Source organism: Saccopteryx bilineata, chromosome 5 (assembly GCF_036850765.1).
Source record: "Saccopteryx bilineata isolate mSacBil1 chromosome 5, mSacBil1_pri_phased_curated, whole genome shotgun sequence".
In the NCBI taxonomy this organism is placed as follows: domain Eukaryota; kingdom Metazoa; phylum Chordata; class Mammalia; order Chiroptera; family Emballonuridae; genus Saccopteryx; species Saccopteryx bilineata.
This window is the reverse complement of record NC_089494.1, coordinates 229,167,706-229,189,359: the sequence shown is the minus strand read 5'-3', so window position 1 is coordinate 229,189,359 and position 21,654 is coordinate 229,167,706. Positions and strand designations below refer to the sequence as shown.

The following is a 21,654-nucleotide window of genomic DNA, read 5'->3' as shown; positions in this document are numbered from 1 at the left end:
CTGCCCTTTCACCCCTGGGCTAACTGAGATCTTGTCCTTGAGCGTGGAATTCTTTCCACTGAGTACTCCTTTTCAACAAATCACCACATGGGATACTAGGGTGTGATATAAGATTTCCAGGTCCAACAGAATGAAAAATAATATTTTAATAAGAACCAATCCAAGAAAAATTTGGTATAATAGTAAATTTTAATAGAACTTCAAAGTTTATTAGTTGGTCTATACCAGCGGTCGGCAAACTCATTAGTCAACAGAGCCAAAAATATCAATAGTACAATGACTGAAATTTCTTTTGAGAGCCAAATTTTTTAAACTTAAATTATATAGGTAGGTACATTCCTTATTGAGGTAGCGCCCGTACGTGGCATTTTGTGGAAGAGCCACACTCAAAGGGCCAAAAAGCCGCATGTGGCTCACAAGCCACGGTTTGCCGACCAGGGGTCTATACTATAGAGGGCTTTGTTCACGTTGGGGAACAGAACTCATATGTAAGTCTGATTGATGGAGCCATAAAGATCCCATGTCTATAGCTGATCAGTTAACAAGAACATAGTATTAATGAGTCCACGATTACACCCCTTCTCCCTTTCCAGAGAAAATGGGAAGGCGTAGAATTTAGTTTTGATAGAAATGGACGTTGTTTTAAGGTCAGATTATGAGAAACAGGTCTATTTCACCTTCACATTCTCCAAAATGCCACCCCCACCCTACCGCAACTGGAGAGCACTCTGCATACTAACCTCTACAATGTCATCATCAAACAAAAGCCAGAAGCCATGACTTTTCACTATCGTAATATAATGCCCACGATTAGGACCGCTGGAAAAGAACAAACAAAAGTAACGAAGTTAACTAACATTTATCTCTTTATAAACTCTATGTAGTTCTTTATAAGCAGTGATTCACTAGAAAAAAACTATCAGGGCAGAACACTTGGCATAGGTGAGGTCTGTGGCCACATTCGCTGGACCGGTGTATAAAGAAAGGCCAGGTGCCGGCACTGTGCTGGGCACAAGAGAATGCAAAGATGAACAAGGCATCCGTCTCCTAAGGACTCACAATCCACTGGGGGAAAACAGACCTTCATATTCAACAAATACTAAGAATCACTATATACCTGCAGTGTGCCAGATCCTGGTGTGGCTGTCAGGGGCAGCACACAGTGGACATAACTAAGTTCATTTGGGGGTGGAGATGGGGTTGAAAAGGCAATACACACACTAAAATCAGTGTCCAGTGGTGATAAGTGCCACGAAGAGTCAAGTAGAGTGATGCACAGTGAGCGCAGAGGGAAGGTGTTCTCCCTCATACAGTGATGAAAGGAGGCCTCTCCGATACGGTGACATTGAGCAGAAGCAAATTTCTAGGAAGGAGATGACTGGGGGGACAAGACAAGACATGGGACTAGTAGATGGAAGTTTCAGGAACAGGGGTCAGCAAGTGCAAAGGTCTTGCAAGTATAGCTCTGGCTGTTTTCACAGACCGGCAAGGAGGCCACAGCCCAGTGACCCAGGGAGGGTGGCAGGCAGGGGGCCAGAGAGGGAAGGGGGTATCATGGATAATATCTGGGACTTTGCTGTACGTGAGCCAAGAAGACACGGGGAAATTCTGAGCAATGATATGATCTGATTTGATTTTCAGAAAGATGTTAGCATACAATGTATAATAACAAGGACTAAAATTAAAAATGTTTATATTACACAATAAGTAGAAAGAACAACAAAACAGCTAGTACGGTACAGTTAGATGTGCACAAATGAGAGGATTTTAAACCTAAATTAAGAGTTTTGTTTTTCAATGTACCAATAAAGCTGCAAAGCTTAATTTTCCTTTGTTTGCATTCTTTAAATACAAGATGACCCACATGGTTTGTTCCTGCCTCTCTTCAGCCTCATCCACCCACTCTACCCCTCCCTCTGAGCGCCAGCCCACTGGCTTTTTCTGTTCTCACTCACCTCACCCTTCTCTTGTCCTGCCTTTGCACTTGCTGTCACTGCCTGAAAAGATCCTCCCCCAATGTCTGCATTCTTGACCCAAGCCCTCCCTGAGGCCACAGCTAAAATGTCACCTTCCTAGATAAATCTTTGCAGATCACTTCCCCTGAAGAGGACCCTCCCCTGGCTCTCTCCTCGCCCCTTCAATCCTCATAGCATGAATCAAAACCATAGGTCGCTTTGCAGCGGTCTGTTTGTTTTGGCTGCGGCAGGTTGCTGTTTACTTGTGCATTACCTTTCCCACTAGATCTTCGGCTTTAAGAGGGCAGTGCCCTCTGTGTCTCGTTCATTGCTGTACCTTCAGATCCTGCCCTGAAACCCAGGGAACCAGGGTTCAAAATACACTTGCAGTAGAAATCAGTGAGTGAGGCCGTGCACCCAGTGCCAGTGCGGACCAGGAGATCTTGGCACAGAGTAGGAAGGGGCTCGGATCCCTAATGCCAGAGCTTCCCAGGGCCCCGCCAGCCCTGCTTATGGATCGGAACACTTGTCCCTCTAGTGTGGAAGAATTTAAAGAATCCTGGTGAGCAGCATGCATGGCTCAACGCCAACGCATCCTCACTGCCAGGGCCGCTCTGACCTTGTGTCCCCAGAAGCTGACTGTTCCAAAACCCAACCTCTCGCTCATCACCCAGTCCCCGAAATGGGTCTCTGCCTTGTCCTCACCAGTATTTTCAGAGATGAGTTGGCACACACAGAGATCCATACTGAAAACCCATGCATCCCCAACACACACGAGAGTTTGCCCCATTACCTGTCACACTGCCCGCTGTAGCCACAATGCTTTCCAGGCTCTGCTTCTCCAAAAACTCCTCCTCCCCACTGCTGGGGTCCCACCCAGTGTTCCTGGCTAGCTCCCCAATCACTGGACTCCCTACGTCTTTAAAAGAATAACTATCAGGCTTGAACAGGTGGTGGTGCAGTGGACAGAACGTGGAAAGTGGAGGACGCAGGTTCGAAACCTTGAGGTCACTGGCTTGAGCACGGGCTCATCCATATTGAGCACTGGCTCACCAGCTTGAACGTGGAGTCACTGGCTTGAGCCCAAAGGTCACACTGGCTTAAGCCCAAAGGTCACTGGCTTAAAGCCCAAGGTTGCCAGCTTGAGCAAGGGGTCACTGGCTTGGCTGTAGACCCCTGGTCAAGGCACATATGAGAAGCAACAATGAACAACTAAGGTGCCACAACGAAGAATTGATGTTTCTCATCTCTCTTCCTTCCTGTCTGTCCGTCCCTATCTGTCCCTCTTTCTGACACTGTCTCTGTCAAAAAAAAAAAAAAAGAATAACCGTCAGAACTATTTATTCCTCAGGGAACACACAAAGCTGGCTTATACCTGGCCGATAAATGTAACTTACTAGCAACTTAAAGTTAACACGCAAAGGACAAAATGGGTGCTTAAGATGTGGAGTTCAGTTCCCGGCACCATCCACCCTTGTACATCATTCCATTCCTCCACGTTGAGCCGTGAACCTCTTGGTAATGGTCCATTCACCACGATCCAATCCCAGCAGATGGAGAGGAAAAGACACCCGCTCTGAGGCATGGCCGACCCCAAACCTGCGAGGGCAGGGCAAAGCGTGCCCACCCAGGAAGGGAACATAAACCTGACCTCGGCTGAGCAACTGATAACAAGAGGTGAATTCACAACAAACAGGCTTTTCCATATTTAGACCTTCCTCCAAATTGTGGAATAAAAGTATTTGATCAAAGGATTTTCAGAAAAACACTTTGCTCTCGTGTATCTGGGGGTCTTCTCTCTCTTACCCTCTCTTCTTTGATTATGTACTTCTTACAGAATGTTGGGCAAAGACTGAAAATGTGCATAAAGAATATTTTTTAAGAGTACACTTTTAATCATTTAAAATGCCAAAAAATTATTAACTCTGATCTACCACTTCTAGTCTTTATCCATACATTTTAAAATACTTATGAAGTCACATGGTATGTAACTTGGCTTTTTTTAAAATTAAAATCATATCTGCCATGTTATTTCAAACTCCTACCAAGCATTATTTATAACCAATGGAGATGTATTATTTCCCTGACAGACATTCAGATTATCTTATTATATTGCCGTTTATTTTTATTTTTTATATTTATTTTGAGGTGATACATAAACTTGGAAGGACTTGGAAGAGATCCCCAAAAGTCGCACTGTTACGGAGCCTCACAGCTCGGGAAAGGCCCAGGTGAGCTAGTTCGGCCTAGGGGCGACCCTCGCACTTCTCCCGCGCACCCCGCTGCCCGCTGGCCCTTACCTGCCACAGTGAACCACCACAGCGACCAGGTCGTACATGCGGTCCAGGTTCACGGCGTCGCTGGAGGTGTTGAAGAGCCGGAGCTCCAGCGGGAAGACCACACGGTAAGACAGCTTGGTGTACCTGTGCAGCTGCTCCATGTACTTGAACCGCTTTAGGTGCAGAGCCAAAATCATGGGCAGCTTCTTCACTCTCATCCTAAGAGACCATGAGGAAATCAGTTGTACTTGACTCCTGTTAGGGACACAGAATCCACCACTGCCTGCACACATGGAGCTCAGGATGGGTCTAACCAACTGCAAATAACCAAACTACTCCCAAGACGGCAAGTATGCTCGCTTACGCAGAGCAGACGTACCCTGCACCCTCGGCTAACTGCAGCACAGTTAGCAAAGAAGAATGCAACAGTGGTCTGAGTTGGTCAAAGGAGACATTACAGAATTTCAGTACCAATAAAAATAGGATTGCAATTGGTCTCTGTCACTGCCCTCTGCTTCCCAGGGGGGAACAGCACTTGGACAATCCTCTCCCCACCCTTCCTGGATAACACGGGGGAGGGGTGACAGCTTTTGGGAAAAGAAGAATGTGTCTGGACTTCCAGGTCTGAGAACCAGTGGGATGTTCAGACACTGCGAGCTGCTGGCATCAAGAAACCAAACGCACTTGACCAGGTGGTGGCGCGGTGGGTAGACTGTTGACCTGGGATGCCGAGGACCCAAGTTCAAAACCCCAGGCCAACGGCTTCAGTGTGGGATCATAGACATGACTCCATGGTCACTGACTTGAGCCCAAGGTTGCTGGCTTGAGCAAGGGGTCACTGGCTCAGCTGGAGGCCCCCTGGCCAAGGCATGTATGAGAAAGCAATCAATGAACAACTAAAATAAATGCCACAACCATGAGGTGATGCTTCTCATCTCTCTCCCTTTCTGCCTGTCCCTCTGTTTCTTTCAGAAACCAAAAAGAAAAAACAAACAAAAAAACCCCCAAACACACCAGGTTCACTCTCATGCCTTTTGTGCTCGTGGGCAAGTCATTTCCTTTCTCTGATTCAATTTCCTCATTAATTAAAATGCAAGGGTTGGCTGAGGGCCCCATTTCCCAAACTGGGCTCATGAGAGCACTGGAGATGTTACCGACGTGGGGTTTTCTGTGGCCAGGTTTGGGCAATGCTGCTTTCTGCTCTAAGCTCGTCCCTGTACCTGAGTACACTGGCTTTGAGAAAGCACAGGAAAGGAACTGTTCTGTTTGGTGCAGTACCCCTAACTGACATAAACACCGAAAGCTTTTCTCACTAGAGCCATTAGCATCCTTTGGTAAAAAGTCACAAAGACAACAGCTTATGTGGTTACCACTGCTAGAACAGACTCTTCCATCACCTCCCAGGGGCCCCAGGCTAAGCATGTCCTGAGTTAGTGTAAATTTTGTTCAGCTTATGTACATTTTCAATGTATATTTGAAAAGGACAAATTTTAAGAGAATATTATTTGGGAATCTAGTAAGTTAAAAACCCTGTTCATAAAAAATAAGCCAAATAACATCATTAGCAAAAACATCTGAATTACGGGGAACCCTGTATTTCACAGGAACACATGACGTTTTCATGTAGAAGACCCCCCGGGTTGAAGAGAAAACACCCCATGCCACATAAGAGACCTGGGCTGGCCTTACACTGACTTAGATTATACGAACAGGAGCAGAAGCGAACTCCCCTGTCCGCTAGGAAGAGATCACAACCTACCGCCTCCAGTCCGCCTGCCAAAATTGCTAACCTTTTCTGTAAGTTAAGATGAAGCAAGGAAAGAGGCGGAAGTCTGGGGGAGAAGGGCGGGGAGGCTGGGCAGAGAAACTAGTCCATCCTCAGCTCTAGACCCCTGAAGGCTTAGATGGCACTAGTGAGCATCTCTGTGTTACCGGAAGTACTCCACAACCACGGGCAGGGTCGATTTAACTCACAGTGTCTTCACAAGGCTTCTGGGGGGAAATAACAGGGAATCACTGAGTATCTCAAATTGTCCAAGAGTTGTCCTGTACCTGGCTGCCTGCTGGTGACAGAAAGATGGGCAACACTGGGTCCTCCATCAGTTCAGAACCTGATAACTTGCTTATCATGTATCCACGTAACTGATGTGCTATTGATTTCCTATTAAATATTCATTTTTCAATCTCTTATACCTTCTAAATAAGAACTTCTAATTATTAGGCAACACTAACAAGGTTAATTAATTACTACTGTATGTTATGTAACATGCTGTCCCCATATAGAATGTCTTTATCCCCAAGAGGAGTGATTATATTTGATCACCACTTGTTCACCCAGCATTGTGTCAGGCACATAGCAGCACTCAATAAAACTTGAATTTATTTGAATGAATACATGAATAAACAAACGAGTAAATAATCAGACAAATGGAAAACTCTCCAATGTTGGCACTCTCATCCTAGTTTTTATTACCGGAGAGGAAGGTAACTGACTTCTCCACAGCTCCTCGGCTAGGAGCCCACGGCTCTCCGCGGGCTGGCCCGTCCGGACACCACGCCCCCCTCCTGAGCGGCACCCTCGCGCACCTTTTCTGGGCCTCCTGTTTGCTGCAGCACGTCTCACAATAGTACTTCTGTTCACTGCACAGTGTTTCTGTGTTGCTGAAGTCTCTGCAGAGAAAAATATTTACCATTTAAAAAGAACAAACTGGGCTTGGTACACCACATTTTTCATCCCTCTATAACCTGTAGCGTACTTATTAAGTGAGTGTGGGCGAAGAAGTGATGAGGAAAGAGCCCCCTACAAGCAGGAGCTATGACGCCATTAGACCACGTCCGCTGGGCTGGACCATGGGAGAGTTTCAAGAACAGCTGTATTTAATGGGACACAGAGATGTTTCCAGTTGAGTCACAAAAAAAAACTCAGGGTTTAACAGAGAATCCCTGTCAATTGGAGATGTAAATTATAACAGAAAAATACTAACTGTAGTAAACGTCCACCGTGAAGTTGAGTCCAAAAAGGTCATCACATAAAATGCAAGGTGGCATTGTTGTACAGTTACTAAAAAACAGTACACCTCAGGGGGTCTATGTTCCCAAGAGCACAAAAGTGAGGATAATGAAGTTTAAATCATATACAACTGCTTTCATACTGAGCTAAGAAAGTCCCGAATGATCAGGAGACGCCTACTTCCGACTGGCCCCTGCTCCTCACCTCCCCACACCCGGATGGTATGAACTTCAGTTGGCCTCCTGTTGGTAACAAATGTCATCGTGGTGTTATATCTGTATTTGACTTAGTGCCTACTTATAGTTTCCATTTTTTTAAATGTCACAGCTTTTCATTCGTTTCTGGTCACTGAGAATCTATTTAACATTCCTGTGATGCTGCTTCAAAGGCTGAAAGAACATCCAGACTACAGTAACACCCGGGGTCAGGGAAAGGTCTGTGACATTTCCCAATGCCCAGGGAGTGTCCCAGCACCAGAGTGATCAATTTCATTAGATTGAAACTGTTATTTATTATTTACATGGTACCCAGGACTCAACCACTTAAACAGAGCTCATCAAAAGAAAACATGGATTGTTTGGTCACTAAATCCCCAAATACTGAGCAGCAGCCCCGGGAAGGAGACTCGCAGAGCCGTCCCAGCTCAGCCCACCAGGGACGCGGGCAGGCGCGCCAGTTCCGGCACTGGGTGCTCAGGGCAGGTGCAACACAAATCACCTCCGGCGACTGACTGCCCTGCCTAAACCCTCAGACAGTTCCTCAGTGCACGTGGGAATAAAATCTAAACCCCTTGCCACAGCAGCCAGCCCAGCCACCTTCAGACCTGTGACCGCTCCTCTGACCTCATCTCCGCTCCGGCCGGCTTCCTTTGCTCTGCTCCAGCCCCACCGCTGCCTCGGGGCACTCACAGACACTGTAGTCTCTGCATTAACTGCTCCTTTCCAGAGGTTTCCATGCTGGCTTCACTCACTCAGAGCTCAGTGGAAATGTTACCTCTTGCGAGAAGACTCCCCTGCCCACTCTCTCCAAAGCCCCTCAGTGCCTATCCCTCCAGACCCCCTAAGCTCCTACCCCAGTTCCATCCAGTTTCCTTCCGAGCACTTATCGCTATTTGAATCCATCCTCACATTCACTTACCACCCGCCTCCCCCTTTTGGGCTGTGACCGTGTGCTCACTACCGCTACAGCCCCACACCCAGCCCCACACCGAAAGCAGCCCCGAGGCATGGCACCACTCACTAATGCGTGCCGGCTGAACCAAAGAACGAAGACAGGCGTGTGTACAGAGTCCAGGGGAGAGCCCGGGGGAGAGCCCAGGGGAGAGCCCAGGGGAGGGAGAAGTGAGCTTGAGCCCGTTAGGATAGTTCAGGACGTTCCCATGTGTTCCCAAGGAGCCCACCAGGTCAGTTCTCAGAGAGGAAGTGCGCAGGGCGGGTCAGAGGCAAGGGCTGCAGAGGGACACAGAGAACAGAACGCCACAGCAGGGGCTCTCAGGTGAGGGTGGCCCATTGCTGAGCAGCTGGCATGGCCCCTGAGGCTCTGGTAAGTACCACTCACCAGTTTTAGCAAAAAAAAAAAAAAAGAGAGAGAATCAGACAGTGCTTTTTAAAAAGGCCACTTCTAGCAGCGCCACGGCGGAAGAACTGGAGGGGGTCAAAAGGCAAGGAAATAATCTAGAAGGCAATTATACTCAATCCCTGAATTTCAAGTGCTTGGTGCATAATAGTCTAATTTGGCTGAATGAGTGTGGGCTGACTCTGCAGTGCAGTAACTGATGTATGAACACTTCCTGGCGGGCACGGAATGACTGAGTGGAATGAGGTGAGGGCAGGGCAGAGGGAACGTGAGCATGGGTGATGGTGGAGAGTCACACCCGTGGCCCACCCACCACAGACAAGCCTCTTTATCCAGCTAGAGAACCAGACTAACCATGGCTGCAGAGCAATGAACAGGAATGGACACGTTTTACTCACTCTTACTTCTCAAAGACAGTTTTCTGCAGTATTTGTAGAACCAGATAGGCAGAAATATAGCAGAAGTCAGTACCTAATTTAAGGACCCAGTTGACAAATAACCACCAGCCTGCCCAGGCCCAGCTGGCCGGAAGCATGTTGCCACGAGAGGCAGGGTAACGCGTTAGGGGGTCTGTACGAAGAGTTGGAATAAGACCAAGTTAGGAAAGGGGGAGGGCCCCAGCAGGAAACCCTGAGGCAGACCAGGTCTGCCAGCTGCTTTTGTATAACTGCTGGAGCAAAAGCAGGCAACAAAGGTTGCGGAAACTTTTCAAAAAAATCAAAGGGGAAGGAGAGAGTAGAGACATCTTTCTAACACTCAGGATAAATTACTAAAGCTAAGACAAGGTTAGAAAAAAAGCACAAAATTCTTAGTACTTCTTTCAAAAGAGTCATAGTGATAATATAGCACTATTTAAAAATATACTTTGGGAACAAATCTTTTTTTTTTTTTTCTTAAGTAAGAAGCGGGGAGGCAGAGAGACAGACTCCTGCATGCGCCCTGACTGGGATCCACCCAGCAAGCCCCCTAACGGGCAATGTTCTGTCATCTGGGGATGTTGCTCTGTTGCTTGGCAACTGATCTATTTTCAGTGCCTCAGGCAAGGCCACAGAGCCTTCCTCAGAGCCTGGGGCTAACTTGCTCCAACCAAGCCATGGCTGTGGGAGTGGAAGAGAGAGAGAGAGAGAGAGAAAGAAAGGGAAGGGGGAGGGGTGGAGCAGATAGTTGCTTCTCCTGTGTGCCCTGACCAAGAATCAAACCTGGGACATTCATATGCCAGGCTGAGGCTCTACCACTGAGACAACCAGCCAAGGCCAAACAAATCTAATATAAAATACATACCTTTATAAAGAAAGCAAACTATAAAACCTTATGAAAATATATACAGGAAACCATAAAAAAATGGAGGACTATTTTCATGAACAGGAAGGTCATGTACTATAAAGGCAGCTGTCATGTCCAAGTTAATGTCTATATTTGATACATTTTTTAAAAACTAAAATCTTAATTATTCCACTCAACATAATAACTCAAAAAACAGATTTTTAAAAATTCTCATACAGCCTGACTGGTGGTGGCACAGTGGATAGAGCCGTCAACCTGGGACACTGAGGTCCCAGGTTAAAAACCTTGAACACAGGCTCAACCAGACTGAGTGCAGGGTCGCTGGCTTGAACATGGGATCACCAGCTTGAGTGCAGGATCATCAAAATGATCCCAAAATGAAGCCCAAAGTCACTAAGTTGAGCCCAAGGCTGCTGGCTTGAGAAGGGGTCACTGGATCGGCTTGCATCCCCCCAGTCAGGGCACATATGAGAAGCAATCAATGAACAACTAAAATGAAGCAACTACAAGCTGATGCTATTTCTCTCCCTTACTGTCTCTCTCTCTCTCTCTCAAAAAGTAAAAATTTCTCAAGCAATGCTTCCTGATCATTTTCATGCCAGGACCCACACAGGAAACGGTACTACACAGAAGGAGCGGCGGGAAACTGATGTGGCTGCCCACTGCTCTGCCCAGTCTCTAAGGAGCCAAGGGGGTCATACGCACCTGCAACCCACTTTCCATGGCGCACCAGTGGCGAAGCTTTGTTCTAGAATCTACAGCAGTGGTTCCCATGGCTGTTCATTAGAATCACCTGGGAAACTTTAAAAACAATCTCAGTGGGGTCTGACTCCTGGGAAGTGGGAGCACAATCTGCCCCCAGCTCACACAGTGCATTACACCCGGACGAACCAAGCTCTTCCATGTTGGAGTTGGTGCCTTAGCCCTGAAAGGTGACTTTCTTACAGCCAACTGCCACAGCAAGCCCTTTAATCTATATCTTCTATAATGTTCCAAGTAACCTGCACTCCTGAAAGAACAATTCTGTCACCTTGCTCCTACTGATAAAAGTCAACAGTGCCTTGTTAGGACACTATCAGGTATCTCTGGCCGTAGCTGGACAGCTCATTTGGTTAGAGCACTGTCCTGAAGCACAGAGGGTGCCAGTTCAATCCCCAGTCAGGGCACACACAGGAACACATCTATGCTCCTGTCTCTCTCCCCGCCTTTTTCTTTCTAAAAAATCAATAAAATAATTTATAAAAAAACTTTTTTCAATGTCTCTGAGCTGCAGTGCCCTAAGCAATGGGAGACCCGCCTGACCACTAGGTCTACCCTGGCTCCCCCATTCTATACCTATTTAATTTCCTTCAAAGTACTGATCACTGTCTGCGGACCCCACGGACTGCAAGCGCTGTGAGAGGCGTGTCTGGCGCTCACTCCTCTATTTCCAGTGTCCAGAACAGGGCCAGGCTAATCCTAAGCTCTCACAACCTCTTGTTGCAAAGAGGAGAGGGCAGAAGGCAGTGAGGAGGGGAGAAGGAAACCATGTCTGTACAGCAACTCTGAGCACAATTTAAATACACAGTGCCTGTAGTTACCCCGGGCAGGAACTGGTCTGACACTGCAGACCCCTTCCGCCACTCAGTCCTAATGAGGAGAAACCTGCACCCAGGAACCAGCTCACGCAATGCTGGAAGCGGAGGAAAAGGCAGCTTCCTCACTGGTTCTTGGCTCAGAGGGCATGATTTTTACAGTAACAGAATAGATCAGCTTAGAAAAAAGAAAGGAATGGCAGGCATCCACAGCACTTATTAACTTAATCGTGTAATTCACTATGTGTGTACGTATGTGTGGGCTGGGGAAAGGAAGCCTACATCTGTATTAAAGATTAAAAACCCATTTTTAAACTTAATGACTAATCACTTCCACTTGATCCTCTCTCTTCTCGGCAGGACTTTTCTCCAGACCACATATACTTATTTTAAATCTCTTGGAAAAGAAGAAATAGAAAATAGGATTAAATGGGTTGAATAGAAAGGAAGATTATTTCCTGAAGAAATACAGGCTATTTCCCCTACTTATTTACTAGCCTGATCAAAAGCTCAGACTAGTTAAAATTCATGAGGTTACCTTAGACAGTGGGTAATAGATGTGTTCTGCTCCACATCAACAGAAAGATCAAGAAAATCTTCATCTTTGCTACTAACCTGAAGCAAAAAAAAAAAAGAGAGAGAGAGAGAAAATTAGGCACACAATACACAATAGACAGAGTACCTTAAACACCTACAGGTGACCAAAACTCACAACTGCAGTGAAAGTTGTACATGGCTTGGTATATTCCAAATTTTCAACTTAATCATATCTCTCTCCCAGCTCTGACTCAGAATTTTTAATTAGTAAAACTCAACCAGATTTCTCTTCTTCTCCATCCATTTCCCCCACTGTCCACAGCAGGGTTATCAGACAGATATCTGTATAGCTCAGACTGGCAGAATGATACAAATGAAAACGGAAAAAAGATAAGACTTAGAAACCTACTGCTCCGGCGACCACCTTCCACTAGGTTGTCCGTGCTTTCTGCCAGTCCCTTGAGATCACTCCCCTTTTCCTGTGCCCGCTCACTCAAACTGCATGGGGGTCCGGGGAGCCTACTGTGCAATGGGCTGGAGAGTCACACCAGTTACACATGCAGCTGTCCTCTGATAAGAGAAGGGGTCATCCTCTGCAGAACCCTGTGCTGTCTGTGACAACAACTGGACCTGGAGCTGGCCTGCAGGCGTGGCTCACACAGGCCGGCCGCACTGCGGACTGCTCTCAGCAGAGCCAGTTCCCTGGCCCGGCTACTGCTCAGTCCTCCACAGCTCGCACGCCACCAGTTCTGGCCCTCCTTCTTACTGAAGCTCACAAGTAAGTGTTCATATTCCAGCAGTTCACCAGCGAGCCTAGCATTTCACTGTCTTGGAGTGGGAGGTCAAATTATTCCTGTGACAACCCTGAGATGCTCAGTCAATTGGCAACAAAATGAAAATAATACTCCTTTAAGTGTGACAGTTACCCTGTGACCCAATACTCCACTGATAGAAAATTACCTAAAGAAATATTCAGAGCTATGAACACAATCTTTTATACTTGCATAAGTTACACAAAAATGTGTATAGAGACAGCCTGGACAGCTTCACACCCTATCTCTGCCCTCATAAAGTGACCACTTCCAGCCAGTTACTTAGCCTCTCTGTACCTCAGTTTCCTCATCTGTAAAGTGAGGACAGAAAGAGTACCTATTTCACAAGGCTGTTTTAAGGATGCTATAAATACATGTAAAGTGCTTTAAGAAGTAAGCACTCACCCTGACTGGGTGGCTCAGTGGATAGAGCCTCGTCCCAGCAGGCCAAGGTCATGTTCAGTCCCTGCTCAGGGAACATATGAGAAGTGACCAAAGAGTGCCCAACTACGTAGAACAATGAGTTAGTGCTTCTCTCTCTCTTCCTCCCCCTCCCCACCCTCTCTCCACCTTCCTCTCTCTTTCAAATCAACAGAAAAATAAAAAATAAATAAAAATTAAAAAGCAAGCACCCAACAAATCATGGTGAGTAGACAAATTTAAATGATCTAAAACGGTCAGAAAGTTAGAAGCAGTTTACTACATTATAGGTATCATATTAAATAAAAAGTTGGCTACACAATTATATAAATTAATTCCAATTTTGTATATTTTTTAAAAAGGCCTATATAAAGGGGTGAGCAAAAGTAGATTTACAATTGTGACTATGTGAAACACAGTTTATTATTGTATTATTTTCCTTATGAATAACTATAAACCCACTTTTGCCCACCCCTGAATATTTGCACACATACACACATATACCCCTTGTCTCTATCACGCCAATTTAATTTTTATGGCACTTATTATTGCTATGGTAGAACGAACAAATGAAAGACCCCAAATTGCCTATACTAGCTTCTTTGCCACATGAATTTACAGATCTTCTCCTCAAGATGTTTCCCCATCCTTGATTCTGAGTTCAGCCACGTGACTTGTTTTGGCCAGTGGCATGTTAGAAGGCACATTATAAACAAGGGCTAAATAAGCACTTATTAAATTACTCTCTGTCCTTTTGTCATCACCATAAGAAAGACTGGCCCAGTCTAGCCCACTGTTCTCAGAGAGACAACAAGAGACCCACAGAGCAGAGTGATTCTGACTAGGGTAGCCAGCCAAGCCCAGCCTAGAGCCAAGCCCCAGCTGGTCTGCAGACATGTGAGTGAGCCAGACAAAATATAAACACTAGTTCAGCCAAGTCCACAGTTGCATGAATTACAATAATAAACAGTTTTGGGGTAGTTTGTCACAAAGTAACAGCTAACTAGTACAACTACAGAAAGTCCTTTAATAATGTGGTTTTTTGTTCAACATCTTTTCATTAAAACATTGATGAGATGCTATGGGAACTAAACTCTTGTTTATATCATTTAGCCTATAGTAAAATTGGTTTCAGTATACATTGTGTCACTTAAAGTCAGAGCCTATAGATGACATTAAGTGAGAACTTACTATATTTAACATTATAAATAATCTATTTTTATTTGTGTGTTGTCTGTTTCTCCCATACTAAAATGAAACTTCAAAAGACTGGCTTTAGTAATTAGTAAGATCCTGGCATTCCAACTCTCCCCCAGAAAACTATAAACTCAGATAAGTACAAAATGCTGTTGCCTGAAGGCATTGGAGAGTGAACACAAACAGGCAGGTGGGGAGTCCACACTTGGAGGAGAGGGGCAGAGCACAAGTTCAGATTTCCACAGCCCTAACCTGGGATCTGTGGGGGTGGGAAATGCAGTCTTTCTGGTCTAGGACACAGAAAACTGAATCTGGGAACCATGTCCACTGGAAAGAAAGGAAACAAAGGAAAGAGTCCTTCACTCTGCCTGCCTGCCTGCCCGCCCAAATCTTTGGCTGACGACCCTGAGCTGCACATACCCCGAGTACAATCACAGCAACTCAGCCAGAGACAAAAGGCCTGACCTGAGTCAAATTGCTGCCTAAGAAACAGAGTTTATAGTTTGAGCCCAACCAAGTTACCTGCCTGCTAAAACTAAAGAAACTCAATACTCATTGAAAAAAACAAACAGAACCCAGAGTGTCAAATCTGACATTCTCGGTATCCTAGATACAATCCAAACTTACAATCTGTGAAGAACCAGGCAAATGGAAGACATTTTAAAAATAAAACAACTGAGAGGAATCTTAAGATGACCCAGATGTTGGAAATAGCAAACAAGGATTTTAAAGAAACTGGTATAACTATCTTCAGAAAATTGAACTAAGTTCAATTCACAATGAACCAAAAAAAAAAAAATCTTTTTTCAACAGAGAAACAGAAATATTATAAAATTAAAAAAATCAAATGGAAATTACAAAATTGAAAAATTAATACACTGAATGAACTCAACAGCAAACTGGAAATGAAAGAGGAAAGATCAAGTGGACTTGAAGACATGTCAATAGAAATTATCCAATGAGAATAAAAAAAATTTAAATAAAAATTAACAGATACTCAAAGACCTGTTAAATAACATTATACATATAATTAGAGTTCATGAAGGAGAGATGAATAGGGCAAAAATGGCTGAATATTTCCTAAATTTGGTGAGACATACATTTATAGATTTCAAGATACACAACAAACACCAAGTATGATAAATACAAAGAGAGTCAACCAAAGCACACCATAGTCAAACTGTCAAAAGCCAAAGGTAAGAAGCAAATCTTAAAAACACCTAGAGAAAAATGACACATTACAAGAGAATAAATCTGTTGGAATGTGTCCTCTCATCACAAATTACAGATGGAGTCCAGGAGGTGAACAACTTATTTAACGTGCTGAAAGAAAAAACTATCAATAAAGAATATCCCATGAATATACCCTTCAAGAATGAAAGCAAAACAAAAGAGAATTCCTTATTAACAGAAGTGCACTACACGAAAGGTTAGAGTTCTTCCAGCTAAAGCAAAAGGACACCAGGTAGAGACACATGAAGAAAGGCAGTTCTGACTTCGTTCTGGGGGTTTATAATACATGTAGAGTAATGCACATAATAGCTAGAGCATGAAGGACAAGGCAGGTGGGGACAGAGGAACAGGGGCTCAGACAATTATAAGCTTCCTATGTGAAATAGTAGTATTAACTGTCAGTGCACTGTAAAAAGTGCAGTGTATAGCAATCTCTAGAACCACAACATCAATAGTAAAATAATATTTTTTAAAAGGTAGAGAAACAGAAACACAGCGACTAAAGTAGAGGATGAATAAACAGAAAACAAATAATAAAATGGGGGCTCCAAACCCAGCTGCAGCAATTATTATATTAAACATGAATACAACAAACATTACAAGTGAACAACAGAAACTGCAGTATGGATTTCTTTTAAGCAAAGCAAGACCAGCTATATGCTATCCATGAGAGTTAAACTTTAAATATAAAGACACAGATAGGTTGAAAGTAAATGGATGGAAAAAGATACAATATGTAAAGAGTGAACGTAAGTTGTAGTGGGGTATATTAATATCAGATAAAATAAATTTTAGAAAAAATTATGAGAAATTAAAAAAGGTTACTTCTTAATAATTGTGTCAAATTTACTAAAAAAACAGTAAAAAATATGGAAGCCCTTTATGACAGAGCCTCAAATACACAGGAAGCTGTGCCACTATTCCCCAATAAAAACAAAGTAACCATATGCTATAACTCAAAGGAACCTCAAAAATGTTATGCAAGTAAAAAAAAAGAAAAAAAAGACATGAATGACCACATATTGCTTGATTCCATTTATATGAAATGTCCAGAAAAGGCAAATATTTAAAGACAGAAACCAGCTCAGCGGTGGCCTGGGGCTTGCGCCAGAGCTTAGCTGTGGGATGCAAGGGGCCGCACTGGTGTGATGGCAGCGCTTTCAAACTCAACTGTGATGACTGTTGTACAACTCATCAAATTACTGTCTAAAAACCACTGAATGCATGCACTGATGGTATATAAATTATACTTAAAAGTTGTTTTTAAAAAGTAAGAAATTAATGAAGCAAAAACTGATAGGATTAGAAGACGAATAAAACAATCCCACAAACATATTTTAACCCCTTTCTCAGAAATTAATAGAAAACTTGGGGTCAAAGTGATTAAAAAAACACAAGATCTTAATAATTCTATTGGCCACCATGACCTTCTGACCAATTATAGAATACTATGAGTAACAACTGCAAAATATACATCTTTTCAACTCAGTGATTCTCAGCAAACAGCCTGCCAGGAGACATCTGGCAACGTCTGGAGACCTTTTCATTGTTACAACTTGGAGGACGTTATTGGCATCTACAAGGCAGAAGCCAGAGATGCTGCTACACGACCTATACTGCACAGGACAGCACCCCACAACGAAGAATTTCCTCATCTTAAATGTTAATTCCAAGGTTGAGAGACCCTGTTTTCAAGTCCATTTAAGAGAACAGACCATGCTCTGGGTGGCTGGCTGGCTCAGAGGATAGAGTATTGGCCAGTGTGCAGACATTCCTGGTCTGATCCGTGGTCAGGGCACACAGGAGAAGTGACCCTCTGCTTCTCATCCCCTCCCTTTCCCCCTTCTATCCCTCTTCCCTGGTTGCAGCCAGGGGCTCAACTGGTTTGAGCATCAGCCTGGGTGCTGAGGACAGCTCGGCTGCTCTGAGTGACGGCCTGAGGTGCTGAGTTATAGCTCAGTTGATTCCAGCACTGGCACCAGACAGGGGTTTGCCAGGTGGATCCTGGTCGGGGTGCATGCAGAAATCTGTCTCTATCTCCCTTTCTCTCACTTAAAAAAAAAAAAAAAGAGGACAGACCATGTATTAGGATTTAAAACATGTTACAATAAATTAGGAAAGATTGAAATCATACAGAATATATTCCCTAACCACAATTCTAAATTAGTAACATTTAGATATCCAAATATTTGAAAATTAGACAGCATACCTCTAAGTAATGCATGGATCAAAGAAAAATATCACAAGAGAAAATTAGAAAATATTCTGAACTAATGACAACACATCCAGATTTGTGGGATGCAGCTAAAGCAGTGCTTAAAAGAAGATTTATAGCTTTACATGTATAAATTAAACAATGAAACAGGGACTATCTTTTGTTTGTTGTTTGTTCTAGCTGCTATACCCCAATACCTAAAGTAATTTTTAGCATTTAGTAGGTGCCCAATAAATACTGAATGAGTGGATAAATAACAAAAGACTGAAATCGTAGAAAGATATCTTAAAGTCAACAAAGACATCTAGATGACAAAATTATAAATGATTTTCTTCTTATACATTCTGTTTTCTTAAACTAATCCACAGGTATATTTTTTAATTAGCAAATCTTTTACTAGACCTAAATGGCCCTTTTCTGGGAGGGATTTAAAAGAGGCCAATTGAAATCACCACATAATTTAGATGGCTACAATCAGGTTCTAGCAAAGCTCTTACAACTGGAAAGGAACAAAAACAAATAAAAACTATCTCCTGTTAGATGGAAATCTTTTTCTCTACCTTTTCTGTTTTAGGAGAGGGTGGAATGGTACAAATCTAATTAACCAACTGAATAAAGTTACTGTAACTTTCTTAATTCCCAATGCAAGCTGCTTCCAGAATTAAGAGTGTGAGAAAGCTCTGTTCAGGTGGATGAACCCTACTGGGGATATCAAACTATGGCACTAAACCCTCCCACTTGGATTTTTCCCTCTCCCTGTCCCAGATTGACTTAGTCAACAGCAATGAGTGATCAAGCAATTCTTTTTTCCTTTCTCTCTTCCCAGAAAGCTGCCAGAAAAATGAAACCGTTTTCTTCCCACACACAAGGATCTCATTCTGGTCTAAGTGAAAATACAGCTTGTCTCCACGGAAACATATCTATCACTAAGACTCCAATACCTCCAATACCACCAGTTACATCTACGCTCCTTTCTTCTCCCCCATTCTGGGCATGAAGTGCTCAAAAACTCTAGCTTAAGAAGGGTGGCAAAGACTCTACTTGTTTTGTTCTTTTTAAAGTAATAATTACAAATCAATTCATAGATCAAATTAATTTATAGGGAATATATATATATAAATCATGAGCTTTGCTAAGTTCCTGAGTCATTAAAAGTATATTCAAATGTGCTTCTAAATTTAAAGACTCCTTTCCTGGGCTTAATGGAAAAGGTGACCAGGCAGGAACCCCATGCTGATCAGCCAGGAACTGAAAATATGCAGAATTAGACTGGAGCCAAGATGGTGGGCTTAGGACAAATGCAACCATAGCCCCACCTGAATCCCAGGGACTCAGAATCACACCTGGCCACACCACCCACTCCACTCTCCTTCCGTGAGGAACCCAGAAGCTTTACTGGATCAATTCTAACCCCTGCAAACAAAGCAAGAAGGGGCTATACCACTGGTACTTTATAAGAAAAGTGGTTCTTTAGACAATCTTTGGCTCTAATAACAGACAGAAATGTTTCTTAAAGCCACTGAGAAGCAAGGAAAATCACAGGTTTACAGAGCAAAAAGTCAGTTAAAATGAAAAGGGGAGAGAAATTAATGGCAACAACAAAATTCAGCTCCAACTGGCCTTGCAAATCTTATGAATCAGCAAGGAGCCACCAAGGGGGAGCAGAGGTTCGCTGTGCAATCGCCATGCCTCAAGTCTAAGTGCTTTGCTCAAGGTCATCTAGGAAAGCCAGCATTGCATTACCCCTCTCCAACAGTCTCTCCAAGTCTATTGCAGAATGAAACTGTTTGTCTCATAAATCCCGCAGTTGACATTTGTACTGCAATCACAAGCAACATTTACAAAGGGTGAGACCCAGAAAAAAAATTGATTGTTTTCTGAAAGCAGGAAGGCTGGCACAAAGAGTAGTCCTCAATTGGCGGGACTAGCAGCCAGGCGGCTACAATGGCAAGGAGCCCTGGGGGCTAATTTGCTGCTGGGATCTGGAGCAGTGTAATCCCACTGTGAGATTTCACAAATGTGGGTCTTGGCAATTCTGACTGAAACGTGGTCTGAAGGCTGCCTGCCCTGGGCCGAAGACATTACTCCCAGGGGCCTGTGTGTCTCATCCTGTGAAGAAGAACTTGAACGCTAAGTGTTCTTTTACACTAAATCCTCAACATTTTACAGCACGGGGCGGGGGGGGGGGGGGGGGGGCTGCAGTTATGTATTTTCTTAGAAAGTAGAGAGCTTTCTAACAATTAGAGCTTTCTAAAAATGGAATGCATCTCCTCTGGAGATTGAGTTCCCTGTCTCTGGACAGGGTCCAGTAGATGCTGGTGACCAACTGGCTATGACAACACAGAAGGGACTCGGGCACAGGCAGAGAAAGGATTAGATGACTCCTAGGATCCCATTCAGTTAAAGGATCTAAGAAAATGGAGGTGATTATCCTAGAAACTCCAGGGGAAAATACACCCTTGCCTCAAATCATCTGGAAATCATTTCAAGGAGAAGTAAACTAGAGAAACAATCGGACTGCCCCGTCCTGCAGAAAGACTGAGCCACACACCCTCATTCATTCCACAACCAACTATAAATGGTTGGAATCCCATTATCATAAACTCTACAATATCATCCAGAATGTTTGGGAGAACCTTTGGCCTCAGGCTTCCCATCTATAATAACCCTGCCGGAAATAACAGGCTAGGTAATAGCATTTTCAATACAAATATTTGAGATGCAGTATTTGCATTTGTTGGGATCAACTGACCTGTTCATAGACAAAAAAGCAACTACAAAGAAAACTGAGCTGCTCATCTGAGTCTTCCTGAAAATCCACAGGGTAGTTGAAGATGGATTTATGCAACACATTTATTTTAAAGATTAAAACAAAAAATCAAAAACTGTATTTCATTGATCCAAAAGAAGGCAGGAGAGAAAAAAGAAATATAAAATAGGTGTGTTATGTTAAAGCAAAACGAAGAGTAGGATGGTAAAAACATACTGCCATTTACTACACATATTAAACACCACCACAGAGGTTTCCAGAACGTGGGCAATGCCACAGGACAGATAAGCTCATTTCTTCAACAAATAAATTGCAAGGAAAAGAAAGACTGTCAAAAAACAAAGAGCCTTCCACTTAAATCCACATATCTTTGTTCCTTCTGGGTCACAGTCCCTTTGCAGAATCTGATGAAGCTACTGTCCCTCTCCCCAGAAAAGAATGCACAACCCTACAGAATTCTTCATACAATGTTAAGAAATTCTGAGACCGCGGAGGAACCCAAAGACTTCCCATGTTGTCAGTAATTGTAATGAGTAATAATAGCTGACATTCAGTACATATTCCTATGTGCCAAGCATGGTTCTAAGTGTTTATTTATTTATTTATTTATTTATTTATTGTATTTTTTTGTATTTTTCTGAAGCTGGAAACGGGGAGAGACAGTCAGACAGACATGAGCCCGACCGGGATCCACCTGGCACACCCACCAGGGGGGCGACGCTCTGCCCACCAGGGGGCGATGCTCTGCCCCCTCCGGGGCGTCGCTCTGTCACGACCAGAGCCACTCCAGCGC

General features: G+C 43.8%; 1 protein-coding gene across 2 annotated transcripts in view; it reads right to left on the bottom strand.

The window, feature by feature from the left end:
* The window catches only part of USP46 (ubiquitin specific peptidase 46), a 62,857-nt gene that overhangs the window by 4,303 nt on the left and 36,900 nt on the right, over positions 1-21,654 (bottom strand). For both annotated transcript variants that reach the window (XM_066279384.1, XM_066279385.1), the window contains 4 exons: positions 12,216-12,292; positions 6,821-6,904; positions 4,256-4,453; positions 741-819 (listed from right to left, as the gene is read on the bottom strand). In XM_066279384.1, the coding sequence (XP_066135481.1) occupies positions 741-819; positions 4,256-4,453; positions 6,821-6,904; positions 12,216-12,292 (438 nt within the window). The remainder of the gene's footprint in view (positions 1-740; positions 820-4,255; positions 4,454-6,820; positions 6,905-12,215; positions 12,293-21,654) is intronic.